The sequence below is a fragment of the Moschus berezovskii genome, chromosome 12 (genome assembly GCF_049115385.1).
Source record: "Moschus berezovskii isolate FMDL1 chromosome 12, NW_MosBer_1.0, whole genome shotgun sequence".
NCBI classification, from domain to species: Eukaryota; Metazoa; Chordata; class Mammalia; order Artiodactyla; family Moschidae; genus Moschus; species Moschus berezovskii.
In genome coordinates this window covers 43,043,382-43,058,982 of record NC_142471.1, presented here as the reverse complement: position 1 = coordinate 43,058,982, position 15,601 = coordinate 43,043,382, and the positions used below count along the sequence as shown (strand labels likewise).

The following is a 15,601-nucleotide window of genomic DNA, read 5'->3' as shown; positions in this document are numbered from 1 at the left end:
CATGTAGGTTCACATTCCAGGTTTACCAAGCACATAGTCTTTCAAGAACTAATTGGAAAAGGCTCTGGCCCCTGTTACCTCCTTCACACAGGAGACTAAATCTCAAAATGACCAATCACATCATAATGAGGGAAATACAAATGACGACCACAAAGAGATGCTAAATTGATCGGAAAATATATAAAATATGACAATATCAAGTGTCATGAGGAATGTGAAGCTAGGAAAATGTAATAGGCTCTAGGGAGAAACGTACCAGATTTCCTCAATTCCAAAACACCACTTATTTCAGATACTCCATTATTTTAAACACCACTCCAAAAATGCTTTTGATCACTTCTAATGTTTATTTTGCATGCTGAAAGATCTAAACTTATTAGAGAAGGATTTTTAACCTTTATCACTCTTCCTTTATGCACATAAAAATGGAGAAAATAACTTGGTTAAGGTATTTCCAAAAAGCTTTAAATTCACATTCTTAGCTTTTTAATCATTTTTTATTTAGACTTGTGTATGCCCACATAGAACAGAGAGAAGCCATTGCCACTCAACCTTCTCTGATTTCTGGTCACAGAACCTAGGAGCATAATAAAATAGTTCTAGATTATGTGACTCAGTTTGGGGTGATTTGCTACACAGAAGATTACTGAAAATGTCCCACGTTCATAAAGAATTTTGACATCCTTGCAGGCCTTATTTCCCTTCTAGATACTTCTGTCCATCCGCTGGGTCACACAAGTGACCACGGCAGCACTTCAGGCTGGCAATTTTTTACCCAACAGTGATGTCCTTATGTAAATCACCTCAACTGCCTTCTTTTAGTTGACAAAAAGGCAAGTTTTTGAAGGAATTATGGCCTCCTGAGAATGTCTGGGAAAAAGAACAAATGGAATCTTCGTCTTCCCCCTCCCATGCCTCCCTTTGGGGATTGCCAGTAGGCAGGACACTGAGTAGACCTACGGGTCACAAAGTCACCATGCCGACCATCCTGTCCCTCATAAGGGACATCACAGCAAATTCTGCCTCCTCGGGGTGGAGGAGGATTGTGCAGGTAGTGGGACCATCCCCCAAGGCCAGCCTCCTGCCTCTTCTGCACTCAGGGCAGATATCAGGGGGACCTGCAGCGCCAGTATACCTCGGTGAAAGGGCTAGAGGAGTGGTGGTCCCCGGGAACCAGCGGAGGTAGCAGATGCCACGGCCTGAGATGGCCTGATGGCCAGGGTCCAGTGGGACCACGGCGGGTGCCAAAGAAAATGGGGAATGTTGGGCCTGGGATGCTGGGCTCCATGCTCTTTCTGATGCTTGGGCTGCAGCCTCTACCGCTTAGCCGAGGGAGATTCCTGCCCCATCCCCCAAATTGGAGAAGCTTCCACCTGGGCACCAGACATCACAGAAACACCTGGGAGAAGCTGAAATCCTGCGAGGGCGCCTTTGACCTGTACTTCATAGTGGACACGTGAGTGGCTCTCCTACCTGGCCCAGGAGCTCTTCAGGGAACCTCTGTCTACAGGACCACCTCATGGCAGTGGCAGGGCCCCTGATGAGACAAGAACAGTCTTGATTAGACCCAAGGAACAGACCTCTGTGTCCTCCTTGTTCCTGAGTTAGAAGGAGTGCCCCAGGCCTTCATCACCCCTGGGACATTTATATTTTGGAAAGTAAACAAAACACCATAGGGTTTCCGGATGGCTGTCAGTCTCTCCATCAACTTGACCTGGATCTGTGACCTGCATGTCCCTTAATCAGCTGGAGGGGCAGCTGATTGCCAAGTGCTGTCTTCTCAGCATTTGGGAGAAGCTCATTGTGATTTCTGGGTTTGTTTTGTTTCTGTTTTGTAATTTACCCCAGTGACTTCTATTTCTCCTGCCTGCAGACAGATTGTCCTGTCATCTGTTAAACATTCTCATGGTGTCACTGCTTACAAGTCCTTTGCTCTGCAGGTTCTAAATGTTTTGCTGCTTTCTTTGACAACTTGGACACCACGTGAATGCTTATGTTCACTTTCTGAACAATTTGGTCTGTCTGCCTATGACCTTGGGAAACCTGGGCCTCTTATTAAGTATCTTCTGGCAATCAAGGAAGGAAAGGGAGGGGCAGGTCCTCAGACTGGAGAGATTGCCTTGGTTCCATTTTCAACACCTCTGTGGGACTGATGATGTGCGTGTGTGTGTGTTCATCACTCAGTTGTGTTCAACTCTTTGCGACTCCATAGACTGTAGTCCGCTAGGCTTCTCTGTCCATGGAATTCTCCAGGCAAGAATAATAGAGTGAGTTGCCATTCCCTTCTTCAGGGGATCTTCCTGACCCAGGGATGGAACTTAGGTCTCCTGCATTGCAGGCAGACTCTTTATGATCTGAGCTACCAAGGAAGCCCAGGGCTGAGGATAAATTTTATTCACTCAGCAGTAACAATGATATGACTCTCAATATCACTGAAACCCTTTACAGTCCCCAAATCCCTTTACTAAAGGGATAGCACACCTGCTATCTTTAAAACATATGGAGGTAGAGTAGGGAATGTATTTGCATTAATAATCAACTGGAAAGAGGGCAGATGCCTAGACATTGGATAAAGTAGCCCAGAGGCTGGTGAGAATAACAGGACTGAATCCTGAATTCTACAAATGGGAAAAGGAGCCGAGGATCAGTGAGACATAAGTCTAGAGTATGGCTCCAGTGGAATAGGTCAGGCTTATCTGAAAGCACAGCACATTCCTCAGGCGCCACTGTCTTAAGTGTCCTCAGTCTCCATCCTGGAACTAAAGTTAAAGACAAAGGGAGCAACTGGAAGAAGAACCAGGGTGGGCCTGAAGCTTTCCCTGCTGGTGGGGTATCATGATGCCAGGAGAGCAGTGTCCCAGGCCATGTTCAGCCCCTCCCCAGACAGTGGTCCCAGAAAAGGCCTTCAGTGTCCAGAGTGTCTCAGCTTTAAAGCTGATGAGAAGAAAATGGAAATAAAATGCTATACCACCCTCCCTGGCCTGAGGCCGTGGTGCCTGTTGGATGCCCATAAGTGAGGGACATAAGAGCCAACACAGCAGAATTTTTCAATGCATCTTTCCTTATTCCCTTGTCTTGAAGCCTTAAGTAAAATGATCGACCCTCCTGGTTTGCCACCTGAAGTTCCTCATCCCCCTGCACATGGGTCTGGTCGGTCGGTCACCCTACCCAGCACTCACAGTGATGAAAGTCACCACCAGGGTGACCCACTGAGGTCGCTGAGGTAGTGTGGCAGCCTGGCACTACCTGGGATGGGAAGGAGTTGCTAAAGTTTCTACTGGAATCTGGGGAGGCAGAAACTCTACCCACTGGATGGATGCTCCTCTTGTCTCTGACTCAGGTCTTCTTTGTTTTCAGGTCACAGAAGGCAAAAGATATTTGGGAGGACATTTGCCTATTAGTGGATGAAATAACGATGAAGTACACAAAGTACGGCTGGTGTTTTCCTCTTCCGGGCTGGGCACATAGGTCTCTAGATTTGGTGGTCATAAAAGTCGCTATGGTCAGGAGCACAGAGCCTGGAGCGGGGATGTTCTGAAGCAGAAAGAACAGATCAGTCTGGTTCTATCAGGTCTTAACAGCTTTCTTGGCTCCTGCCTGTGAGTCAGGCCACGTTGTAAGGGACACAGTCTGCCTTGAGGACCTCACAGATTAAGAAACAGGCAAACCAGTAAGCAAACACCGAGTTAAATGGTGCCAAGGGTTAAAAGAAAAGTGCAAAGGAATTACTTTCAACTTAAAGTGAAAAGCAAGTAGTCTTCTTTTTTGAAAGTCAAGTGTGACTTCCTAGGGGATCTGAAATTTTGGACTAGATTTGAAGAATGGGGAAAGACAGGGTTACGTGAACAAATAGCAGATTTCTTGTCGAATGAGTGGTCTGTTTGACTAGAGAGTACAGTTAACTATAGGGAAGGTTGAAAGGTGAACTGGGACAGGACAGCATGGGGCCAAAACCTTTAAGGCTCATAATGCCAAGCCAAGGAGCTTAAAATTCCTGCTGTGAGCATGTGGGAGCTATAAGTTGATTCTTGAGCAAGTGTCTAATATGATGCATGATGTCCTCCAGGTATCAAAGTCTGTTAACAGTGGTTAAAATTATTTGTAACAAAAACTGAGAGCAGCAAGGAGCATAGCTAAGGACCTATGGTAGCAAATAAAATAAAAATAATGTAGGTCAATGGACCACAAGACACTTGAAGGAGAGAGAAGGGAGAGATGTGTGAAAGGCTGAAATGAGATAGAATAATTTCTTTGAAAAGGCAGAGGCACCAGAGATCAAATTGCCAATATCTGCTGGGTCATCGAAAAGGCAAGAAAGTTCCAGAAAAACATCTATTTCTGCTTTATTGACTATGCCAAAGCCTTTGACTGTGTGGATCACAATAAACTGTGGAACATTCTGAAAGAGATGGGAATACCAGACCACCTGACCTGCCTCTTGAGAAACCTGTATACAGGTCAGGAAGCAACAGTTAGAACTGGACATGGAACAACAGACTGGTTCCAAATAGGAAAAGGAGTACGTCAAGGCTGTATACTGTCACCCTGCTTATTTAACTTATATGCAGAGTACATCATGAGGAACGCTGGGCTGGAAGAAGCACAAGCTGGAATCAAGATTGCTGGGAGAAATATCAATAACCTCAGATATGCAGATGACACCACCCCTATGGCAGAAAATGAAAAAGAACTAAAGAGCCTCTTGATGAAAGTGAAAGAAGAGAGTGAAAAAGTTGGCTTAAAGCTCAACATTAAAAAATGAAGATCATGGCATCTGGTCCCATCACTTCATGGAAAATAGATGGGGAAACAGTGGAAACAGTGTCAGACTTTATTTTGGGGGGCTCCAAAATCACTGCAGATGGTGATTACAGCCATGAAATTAAAAGACGCTTACTCCTTGGAAGGAAAGTTATGACCAACCTAGATAGCATATTAAAAGCAGAGACATTACTTTGCCAACAAAGGTCCATCTAGTCAAGGCTATGGTTTTTCCCATGGTCATGTATGGATGTGAGAGTTGGACTATAAAGAAAGCTGATCACCGAAGAATTGATGCTTTTGAACTGTGGTGCTGGAGAAGACTCTTGAGAGTCCCTTGGACTGCAAGGAGATCCAACCAATCCATCCAAAAGGAAATCAGTCCTGGGTGTTCATTGGAAGGATTGATGTTGAAGCTGAAACTCCAATACTTTGGCCACCACATGTGGAGAGTTGACTCATTTGAAAAGACCCTAATGCTGGGAAAGATTGAGGGCAGGAGGAGAAGGGGATGACAGAGGATGAGATGGTTGGATGGCATTACTGACACAATGGACATGGGTTTGGGTGGACTCCAGGAGTTGGTGATGGACAGGGAGGCCTGGCGTGCTGTGGTTCATGAGGTCGCGAAGAGTCGGACACGGCTGAGCGACTGAACTGAACTGAATTTCTTTTGATATGAGCAGGACAAGGGGAAGGTGGACAAGGAGGGGAAAGGAGTGAAGTTACAAAGAATATTACAGTAGAAAAGAGGCCAGTTGAGAGGCTCATGCCAAAGTGGATAGGTGCCTATCTTCTGGTGCATGTGCCATGTGCATGCCTGTGTGTGAGAGAGAGAGAAAGAGAGAGACAAGGAGATTTGGGGTTGGGGTGGGAGTATAGGGATGGAGCAAGAAGGCCACACATCTCTATAGCAACCTCCAGGGTTCAGGAAATAACCCAAAAGCAAAAGAGCTGGAATGGGAGCAGAGAAACTGACAAGCACCCACTTCCTGGCTCCTCATTGGCTTCATTTGCATACTTCTTCTCTAGCCCTGACCTGAGGATGTCCTTCATCACCTACTCCACACAGGGCAACATCATCATGAAGCTCACCTCAGACAGGCAAGTGCTGTTTTAATCGCCCAAGGCAGGCATGGTGGGAGGGGTCACAGGAAAAACCAGGGAACTGAAGGTTCCCTGAAATAGCATAAGGACCCATTAGGTGCGGACTAGGCCATCCTGGACTATCAGTGTCCACTCTGACCCCCAGTCCTGGCTCCCTCCCACTGGCCTCTGGCTGAGCTGGTGCTGAGAGACCCCACGCTGCTGGATATCTCCATCTCTTCTAAGCCCAGACCTCCACCTGTCCTGGCCTCTCAGCCCTCTTCCCGTTTCTTAGCACTGGCTCACCCTGAGGACTCCTGGGACCTGAAGGAGCAGATGCGTGGGCCCTTTGTGAACACCGTCCTGGGTTGGCTCCTGCTCTGTGTATCAGTCTCTGCCCTGGGCCAGTGGGGGAAGCTGGGAGGCAGAGTCAGAACCAGGAGGGAGGGATGGGCATGGTGAAGTGCTAGAGCTTCAGTGGATTGATCCCTTGGTGTATCTGAGACAAGGGAGCCCATGAGTATGGTTCTGAATACCAGGCTGGGCTGGGATCAGGGGGGAAGTATGACACACCAGCATCCTAGGTGTGCCCAGAGGCCTGGAGGTGGGAAGATATGGAGCTCATGAGTAATCAGGAGCTTAAGATGCTCATGATGCAAATGACTGAAACCCAGAAAGTGCGGGAGTGCCAGTACATGGAGACAGCACACCCTAGGCCTGGCTCCCAGGAGAAGCAGGGACTGGAGCTTCCTATTCAGTGAACTGGGGAAGGTATGGTTTTGTGTGTCCCTGTGGTCTGCATTTTCGAGAGAGAGACACATTTGAGTGTAGTGTAAGGTGCAAGCAGCAAGTGAGTGGGGAGTTGTCAGGCAAGTAGCAAAAAGAGAGACGGGAGCCTCTGGTAGAGGAGCTGCCCATGGGGGAGAGGAGGACAGCTGACTCCTTTAGACAGAGAATTCAATCTGAACCAAACGACCTGTAGGGGAGGCTCCTGAGGGACTCCCAGTCCTCTCTGGAGAGTGGAGGTAAGGCTGTCTTTCTTTTTTTTTTCAAAATTTTTTATTAGAAAACTGAGATTTACAATGTGTACATGGCATTTAAAAACACCATCATTACAGAAAGATAACAAAAATATAAAGTCTTAAAACCTACAGGATATGGAAAACATTATCCACTGAGGCCTTAAATGTAGTAGACTTTACATAAAAAGGAAAAGCAATGAGTATACAAGTATACAGCCAGCTTAAGAAATTAGCAAAATAAACAGAATAATAATAAAGAAAAGAAAGTAACTAATACATACCAGGTATTAATGCAATACAAATAAAGATAAAATTGAGAGGCTCAACAGAGTCAAAGCTGCCTTAAAAAGCTTCTCTAAAAAGGGAAACATCAGGTAACAATAATCAACAAGAAAAATCTTGCAAATAAACAATACTCAAATGGGAATTACTCATAGAAGCATTAAGAATATAAATAATAGAAACAACTTTATGCCTATACATTCGAAGATTAGTTGTCTCGTATACAGGGTTATCGTTACCATCTTTCCAAATTCCATATATATGCATTAGTATACTGTATTGGTGTTTTTCTTTCTGGCTTATTTCACTCTGTATAATAGGCTCCAGTTTCATCCACCTCAATAGAACTGATTCAAATGTATTCTTTTTAATTACTGAGTAATACTCCATTGTGTAAATGTACCACAGCTTTCTTATCCATTCGTCTGCAGATGGACATCTAGGTTGCTTCCATGTCCTGGCTATTATATACAGTGCTGCGATGAACATTGGAGTATAAGTGTCTCTTTCAATTCTGCTTTCCTCGGTGTGTATGTCCAGCAGTGGGAATGCTGGGTCGTATGGCAGTTCTATTTCCAGTTTTTTGAGGAATCTCCACACTGTTCTCCATAGTGGCTGTACTAGTTTGCATTCCCACCAACAGTGTAAGAGGGTTCCCCTTTCTCCACACCCTCTCCAGCATTTATTGCTTGTAGACTTTTGGATAGCAGCCATTCTGACTGGAGTGAAATGGTACCTCATTGTGGTTTTGATTCGCGTTTCTCTGATTATGAGTGATATTGAGCGTCTTTTCATGTGTTTGTTAGCCATCTTTATGCCTTCTTTGGAGAAATGTCTGTTTAGTTCTTTGGTCCATTTTTGATTGGGTCGTTTATTTTTCTGGAATTGAGCTACAGGAGTTGCTTGTATATTTTGGAGATTAATTCTTTGTCAGTTGTTTCATTTGCTATTATTTTCTCCCATCCTGAAGGCTGTCTTTTCAGCTTGCTTATAGTTTCCTTTGTTGTGCAGAAGCTTTTAATTTTAATTAGGTCCCATTAGTTTATTTTTACTTTTATTTCCAATATTCTGGGAGGTGGATCATGGAGGATCCTGCTGTGATTTATGTCAGAGAGTTTTGCCTATATTCTCCTCTAGGAGTTTTATAGTTTCTGGTCTTACATTTAGATCTTTAATCCATTTTGAGTTTATTTTGGTGTATGGTGTTAAGGATTGTTATAGCTTCATTCTTTTACAAGTGGTTGACTAGTTTTCCCAGCACCACTTGTTAAAGAGACTGTCTTTTCTCCATTGAATATTCTTGCCTCTTTGTCAAACATAAGGTGTCCATAGGTGTGTGGATTTATCTCTGGGCTTTCTATTTTGTTCCATTGATCTATATTTCTGTCTTTATGCCAGTACCATACTGTCTTGATGACTGTGGCTTTGTAGTAGAGCCTGAAATCCGGCAGATTGAGTCCCCCAGTTCCATTCTTCTTTCTCAAGATTGCTTTGGCTATTCGAGGTTTTTTGTATTTCCATACAAATTGTGAAATTATTTGTTCTAGCTCTGTGAGAAATACCGTTGGTAGCTTGATAGGGATTGCATTGAATCTATAAATTATTTTAGGTAGTATACTCATTTTCACAATATTTATTCTTCCAATCCATGAACACGGTATATTTCTCCATCTATTAGTGTCCTCTTTGATTTTTTTCACCACCAGTGTTTTATAGTTTTATATATACAATAATGGTAATAATAATAATGAAGTCGCTTAGTCGTGTTCGACTCTTTGTGACCCCATCAACTGTAGCCTACCAGGCTCCTCCAGCCGTGGGATTCTCCAGGCAAGAGTACTGGAGTGGGTTGCCATTTCCATCTCCAGGGATCTTCCCAACCCAGGGATCGGACCTGGGTCTCCCGCATTGGAGGCAGATGCTTTAACCTCTGAGTCATATAGGTCTTTTGTTTTTTTAGGTAGATACATTCCTAAGTATTTAATTCTTTTCATTGCAACGGTGAATGGAATTGTTTCCTTAATTTCTCTTTCCATTTTCTCATTATTAGTGTATAGGAATACAAGGGATTTCTGTGTGTTGATTTTGTATCCTGCAACTTTACTATATTCATTGATGAGCTCTAGTAATTTTCTGGTAGAGTCTTTAGGGTTTTCTGTGTAGAGGATCATGTCATCTGCAAACAGTGAGAGTTTTACTTCTTCTTTTCCAATTTGGATTCCTTTTATGTCTTTTTCTGCTCTGATTGCTGTGGCCAAAACTTCCAAAACTATGTTGAATAGTAGTGGTGAGAGTGGGCACCCTTGTCTTGTTCCTGACTTTAGGGGAAATGCTTTCAGTTTTTCACCATTGAGGATAATGTTTGCTGTGGGTTTGTCATATATCGCTTTTATTATGTTGAGGTATGTTCCTTCTATTCCCCCCTTCTGGAGGGTTTTTTTTTTTTAATCATAAATGGGTGTTGAATTTTGTCAAAGGCTTTCTCTGCATCTATTGAAATAATCATATGGTTTTTATTTTTCAATTTGTTAATATGGTGTATTACATTGAGATTTGCAGATATTGAAGAATCCTTGCATTCCTGGGATAAAGCCCACTTGGTCATGATGTATGATCTTTTTAATGTGTTGTTGGATTCTGATTGCTAGAATTTTGTTAAGGATTTTTGCATCTATGTTCATCAGTGATACTGGCCTGTAGCTCTCTTTTTTTGTGACATCTTTGTCAGGTTTAGGGATTAGAGCGATGATGGCCTCATAGAATGAGTTTGGAAGTTTACCTTCCTCTGAAATTTTCTGGAAGTGTTTGAGTAGGATAGATGTTAGCTCTTCTCTAAATTTTTGGTAGAATTCAGCTGTGAAGCCATCTGGACCTGGGCTTTTGTTTGCTGGAAGATTTCTGATTACAATTTCAATTTCAGTGCTTGTGATGGGTCTGTTAAGATTTTATATTTCTTCCTGGTTCAGTTTTGGAAAGTTGTACTTTTCTAACAATTTGTCCATTTCTTCCAAGTTATCCATTTTATTGACATATACTTGCTGATAGTAGTCTCTTATGATCCTTTGTATTTCTGTGTTGTCTGTTGTGATCTCTCCACTTTCATTTCTAATTTTATTGATTTGGTTTTTCTCCCTTTGTTTCTTGATGAGTCTGGCTAGTGGTTTATCAATTTTATTTACCCTCTCAAAGAACCAGCTTTTGGCTTTGTTGATTTTTGCTGTGGTCTCTTTTGTTTCTTTTGCATTTATTTCTGCCCTAATTTTTAAGATTTCTTTCCTTCTACCAACCCTGGGGTTCTTCATTTCTTCCTTTTCTAGTTGCTTTAGGTGTAGAGTTAGATTATTTAGTTGACTTTTTTCTTGTTTCTTGAGGTGTGCCTGTATTGCTATGAACCTTCCCCTTAGCACTGTTTTTACAGTGTCCCACATGTTTTGGGTTGTTTTGTTTTCATTTTCATTCGTTTCTGTGCATAGTTTGATTTTTTTTTTAATTTCTCCTATTATCTGTTGGTTATTCAGCAGCGTGTTGTTCAACCTCCATATGTTGGCATTTTTAATGGTTTTTCTCCCGTAATTGAGATCTAATCTTACTGCATTGTGGTCAGAAAAGATGCTTGGAATGATTTCAACTTTTTTGAATTTACCAAGGCTAGATTTATGGCCCAGGATGTGATCTATCCTGGAAAAGATTCCGTGTGCGCTTTGAGAAAAAGGTGAAATTCATTGTTTTGGGGTGAAATGTCCTATAGATATCTACTAGGTCTAACTGGTCTATTGTATCATTTAATATTTGTGTTTCCTTGTTAATTTTCTGTTTAGTTGATCTATCCATAGGTGGGAGTGGGGTATTAAAGTCTCCCACTATTATTGTGTTATTGCTAATTTTCCCTTTCACACTTGTTAACATTTGTCTTGCATATTACAGTGCTCCTATGTTGGGTGAATATATATTTATAATTGTTATATCTTCTTCTTGGATTTATCCTTTGATCATTATGTAATGTCCTTCTTTGTCTCTTTTCACATCCTTTGTTTTAAAGTCTATTTTATCTAATATGAGTATTGCTACTCCTGCTTTCTTTTGGTCTCTATTTGCGTGGAATATTTTTTCCAGCCCTTCACTTTCAGTCTGTATGTGTCCCTCATTTTGAGGTGGGTCTCCTGTAGACAGCATATATGGGGGTCTTGTTTTTGAATCCATTCAGTCAGTCTTTGTCTTTTGGTTGGGGCATTCAACTCGTTTACATTTAAGGTAATTACTGATAAGTATGACTCCGCTGCCATTTACTTTATTGTTTTGGGTTCGAGTTTGTACACCCTTTCTGTGTTTCCTGTCTAGAGAAGGTCCTTTAGCATTTGTTGGAGAGCTGGTTTGGTGATGCTGAATTCTCTCAGCTTTTGCTTGTCTGTAAAGCTTTTGATTTCTCCTTCATATTTGAATGAGATCCTTGCTGGGTACAATAATCTGGGCTGTAGGTTGTTTTCTTTCAGCACTTTAAGTATGCCCTGCCATTCCGTCCTGGCCTGAAGAATTTCTATTTAAAGATGAGCTGTTATCCTTATGGGAATCCCCTTGTGTGTTATTTGTTGTTTTTCCCTTGCTGCTTTTAATATTTGTTCTTTGTGTTTGATCTTTGTTAATTTGATTAATATCTGTCTTGGGGTATTTCGTCTTGGGTTTATCCTGTTTGGGACTCTCTGCCTCTTTTCTCTCTCTTTTTATTTTTTATATTACTTCCTTTCTAAGACATGGGCTGCTTTTCTGGGTGCCTGATGTCCTCTGCTGTCATTCAGAAGTTGTTTTGTGGAATTTACTCAGCGTTCAAATGTTCTTTTGATGAATTTGTGGGGGAGAAAGTGGTTTCCCCATCCTATTCCTCTGCCATCTTAGGACCACCTCCAAGGCTGTCTTTCTTAAGGGAAAGTGTCAGAAGAGGAGTGGGGATGAAGGTACGGGAAAAGGGTGATGGAGTTTTAAGAATGCTGAAGCTGAAACAACAATACTTTGGCCACCTCATGCAAAGAGTTGACTCACTGGAAAAGACTCTGATGCTGGGAGGGATTGGGGGCAGGAGAAGGGGATGACAGAGAATGACATGGCTGGATGGCATCACCGACTCGATGGACATGAGTTTGAGTGAACTCCGGGAGTTGGTGATGGACAGGGAGGCCTGGCGTGCTGTGATTCATGGGGTCGCAAAGAGTCGGACACAACTGAGCGACTGAACTGAACTGAACTGAAAGGCTTCATGGGGACCTAAGCAGGCTAGTGTCCTCTCCATGCATGGAGCTGGGAGTCGAGACTGACCAGGTGGTAGGGAGGGCAGTCTAAGAAAAAGGCTGGTGGATGAGAGTTCCAGCATATTTGCAGATGTTGTCAACAAAACAGAAATCCTCCCAAAAGTGACAAGAAGAGTGGGATGGGCAGGGCCTGGTTTGGCCTTCTCAGTTTCTGTGCTGGGTCAGGCAAGGCAGGACCAGGGGCCAGTCATGATGGGGGTGCCAGATCCATAGGTGTTCCCTCTCACCATGGATAGTCAAAACAGGGTCTCTGAGGTTTGGATGCCTGAGAGAGGGATGAGCATGTTGAAAGGCAGTCATATTCATGGGACCAGCAAAGCAGCATCTTTCACACTCACTGAGTAGGGGACAAAGAAGGATCAGGGTTAGTCCCATCAGCATCAAAGACGTGGGCAGAAGGGTCAGGACAGGATCACTTGTAACCTCTCTGGTCCAGACACAACTGGTGCCAGGACAGCTGGGGCTGTTTTGTAGCCATCAACCCTTATTCCCCCCTACCCTCTTTTCCGATATGTTTTTAGAACAAAAATACGTGATGGTCTTAAAAGACTTCGGGATATAGTGCCTACAGGAGCCACAAACATGCAGGAAGGATTGAAAAAGGTACAAGACAACTCTGAAAATTTATTCTGTTTTGTCACGTTCTTAAGAGTATTATTGATTCACCCGCCAACATTCATTCAATTTGTTGCAGGCAAATAAACAGATTCAACAAGCTACCTCAGGAAGTAAGTTGCCCGCTGACATCACTGTGCTCAGGTGGGCCAGGCCCGGCCTCAGCGAGGGCTGGTGCAGACCCTCCTCCGCCAGCTCCTAGCGCTGACTCTTGGGGCGAGTTCCTTGCCCTCTCTGTGCTGCAGGTTCCTCCTCCCCACAGTGAGGATGAAAAGCTCCCCCAGGGATGTGTCTGAGAACCACATGGGGTCATGCATTAAATTCCTGGTTCTTACTAGATATCAAGTGCTTGACCTACAGTTGGGCTGCATGAAAAAGAAAAGAAATTCCGGGGACAGTGAGTGAGTAAACAGAGTTCAGGTTCGGGAGCAGAGACCTTGGCGTCCCCCGCCTGCCCACGCTCTGTCCACCATGGTCCTGGCTCTGCCCCCTTTCCCTTCAGCCCCTCCTCTTTGCTTGACTCTTGTCCTGTGTCAGTGTTTCCAGCAGTGGGAAAGGCTGTGCTCGACCCAGAACCATCAGCATGTAGACTGTAGGGCTGCAGCCCCCGTCAGGAAAGATGCATAGACTGCTGGGGAAAGGCAGCGAGCTGGACAGGGGCTGCTGCTCAAGCCTCTGGCAGTCAGTCTGGCTACTCCTCCCTGAGCTCAGCTGAGAGGCTTGTCCTTGCCAGGGAAGTAGCTGCAGTTGCCATTCAGGACAAAAGCTGTGCCACCTGCCCCTAGTGAGGGTCCGCTAGGAAGCACTCTGAACTAGTCTCAGGCTCCTCATCTTTCAAGTAAGCCCTAGGCTAAGTCCTCTGTCCCTCCAGGCACTCTGGGTGGCAATTCTGGGGTCAGAGTGGCCCCTCCCCAGAAGCAGAGCTGCAGGCCTGACAGCCTGAGGCAGGTCACTTCAGGTGCCTTGCTAACCGGGCCATCCCTTGCTTCCTCTCTAGACAGGAATACTTCCAGCCTGATTATCACCCTAACTGCAGGGCCACTGCTACCAAGGACATTACAGGAAACAAAGAAGGAAGTGAGTGAGCCCTGTCCACCGTTACCAGTTTGTACTCCATGTGTTTGGGTATTTCCACTCAAAACTTTTTTCTCTTAGGCTCAACAGGCTCGGGATATGGGGGCCAAGGTTTACTGCGTGGGTGTAAAGGACTATAAGAGAGATCAGGTAATTCAGAACAGATAACCAAGTGCCTCGTTTGAGCCCAGGGGCAAAGCTTTCAAAGGCAGCTTTCCCAAGGTCACCCAGACAATGGCCTTCGACCCCAGCCCAAATGTTTGGACAACAGGTAGTCACGGCAGATGAATAGCAAGTGTTGTGTATACCTACACACCAGAGGTGCAGGTGGAGTTTCCACTCTCTGAGGGTGGGCTGCTAACAGACACCAGGGTGTAGCTCTTGGAGGTCAACATTGCAGGAAGCAAGAGTCTATCTCCTGAGATGAGACTGCTGTGTTCTCAACTCCTGGCTGTGTGACAACCATCTCCTCTCTCTTGTAGTTGAATGATATTGTAGAAAGAAAGGACCAAATGTATGGGACAGAGGAATTCAATTCTGCAGAAACATTTGTTACGTCGGTGAGTGTGGGCTAAACGTGAGAGGAGAGGTGGGCTGCCCATGTCCCTGCTATCAATCTTCCTGACCCTGCCACCCTTCTGCTCCAGCTCGTGCAAAATTCGTGTATGGAAGCCATGGCTGGGGACACACACTTTGTCTGTTTAGGAGGTAAGACCCAAGTCATAGATCTAAACAGAAGTGTGTGTGTGTGTGTGATGCATTCAAGTGGTGTGGGTGTTCCGATTGTGGCATATGTGTATTAGTGTGTTTCTGTATGTGGCTTGATTGTGTGTGTGGTGTCTACGTGGTCTGAGTGGATTTTGTATGGTATGTGTGTGTGGTGTGCATGCGAGTATTGTGTGAGTGTTTGATGTGTGTGTATATATGACACAATTGTACGGAAATCTTTCCAGCATGGTAGTGTGCATTGATATATGCGTGTGTGACTGTATGCCATGTGTATGCCAGGTGCTTTGTGTGGATATGTGTAATTGCTTTTATCTCACGGATTGAGAGGTTATTGACATATAGTTCTGTATAATTTTAAAGTATACCACATAATGGTACAGACTTACATACATATATTGCAAAAAGGTGACCATAAATAAATTTAGTTTTTAAAATATAAAACCAAAAAGTTTCTTTAAAAAATTAAATATGTATATTGATGCTTAAAACTCTCAACAATACTTAGCACATGAATTCAAATTACCCATAAAAACATAATAAATCAAGATTAATTAGGGTTCACACCAGAAATGCAAGCCTGATTCAATGTGACTTTCCTCATCAGAAAAAATGGAGAAGAAAGACATGATTATTTCAGTGGATAAAGAAAAGAATTGGACATAGTTCATGGTCAATGTCATGCTAGTAACAGAGCCTAACAAAGGCATCCAAGGAAGCCATGTCTCCCCCGAG

At 43.8% G+C, this 15,601-nt stretch overlaps 1 protein-coding gene across 1 annotated transcript in view; it reads left to right on the top strand.

The window, feature by feature from the left end:
• The first annotated feature begins 1,253 nt into the window (after nucleotides 1-1,253).
• The window catches only part of LOC148775983 (anthrax toxin receptor-like), a 40,345-nt gene continuing 25,997 nt past the window's right edge, over nucleotides 1,254-15,601 (top strand). Inside the window, exons 1-9 of the mRNA XM_088842483.1 lie at nucleotides 1,254-1,456; nucleotides 3,358-3,429; nucleotides 5,794-5,865; nucleotides 12,973-13,054; nucleotides 13,146-13,179; nucleotides 14,064-14,143; nucleotides 14,222-14,290; nucleotides 14,623-14,700; nucleotides 14,788-14,848. Of these exons, the coding sequence (XP_088698609.1) occupies nucleotides 1,254-1,456; nucleotides 3,358-3,429; nucleotides 5,794-5,865; nucleotides 12,973-13,054; nucleotides 13,146-13,179; nucleotides 14,064-14,143; nucleotides 14,222-14,290; nucleotides 14,623-14,700; nucleotides 14,788-14,848 (751 nt within the window). The remainder of the gene's footprint in view (nucleotides 1,457-3,357; nucleotides 3,430-5,793; nucleotides 5,866-12,972; nucleotides 13,055-13,145; nucleotides 13,180-14,063; nucleotides 14,144-14,221; nucleotides 14,291-14,622; nucleotides 14,701-14,787; nucleotides 14,849-15,601) is intronic.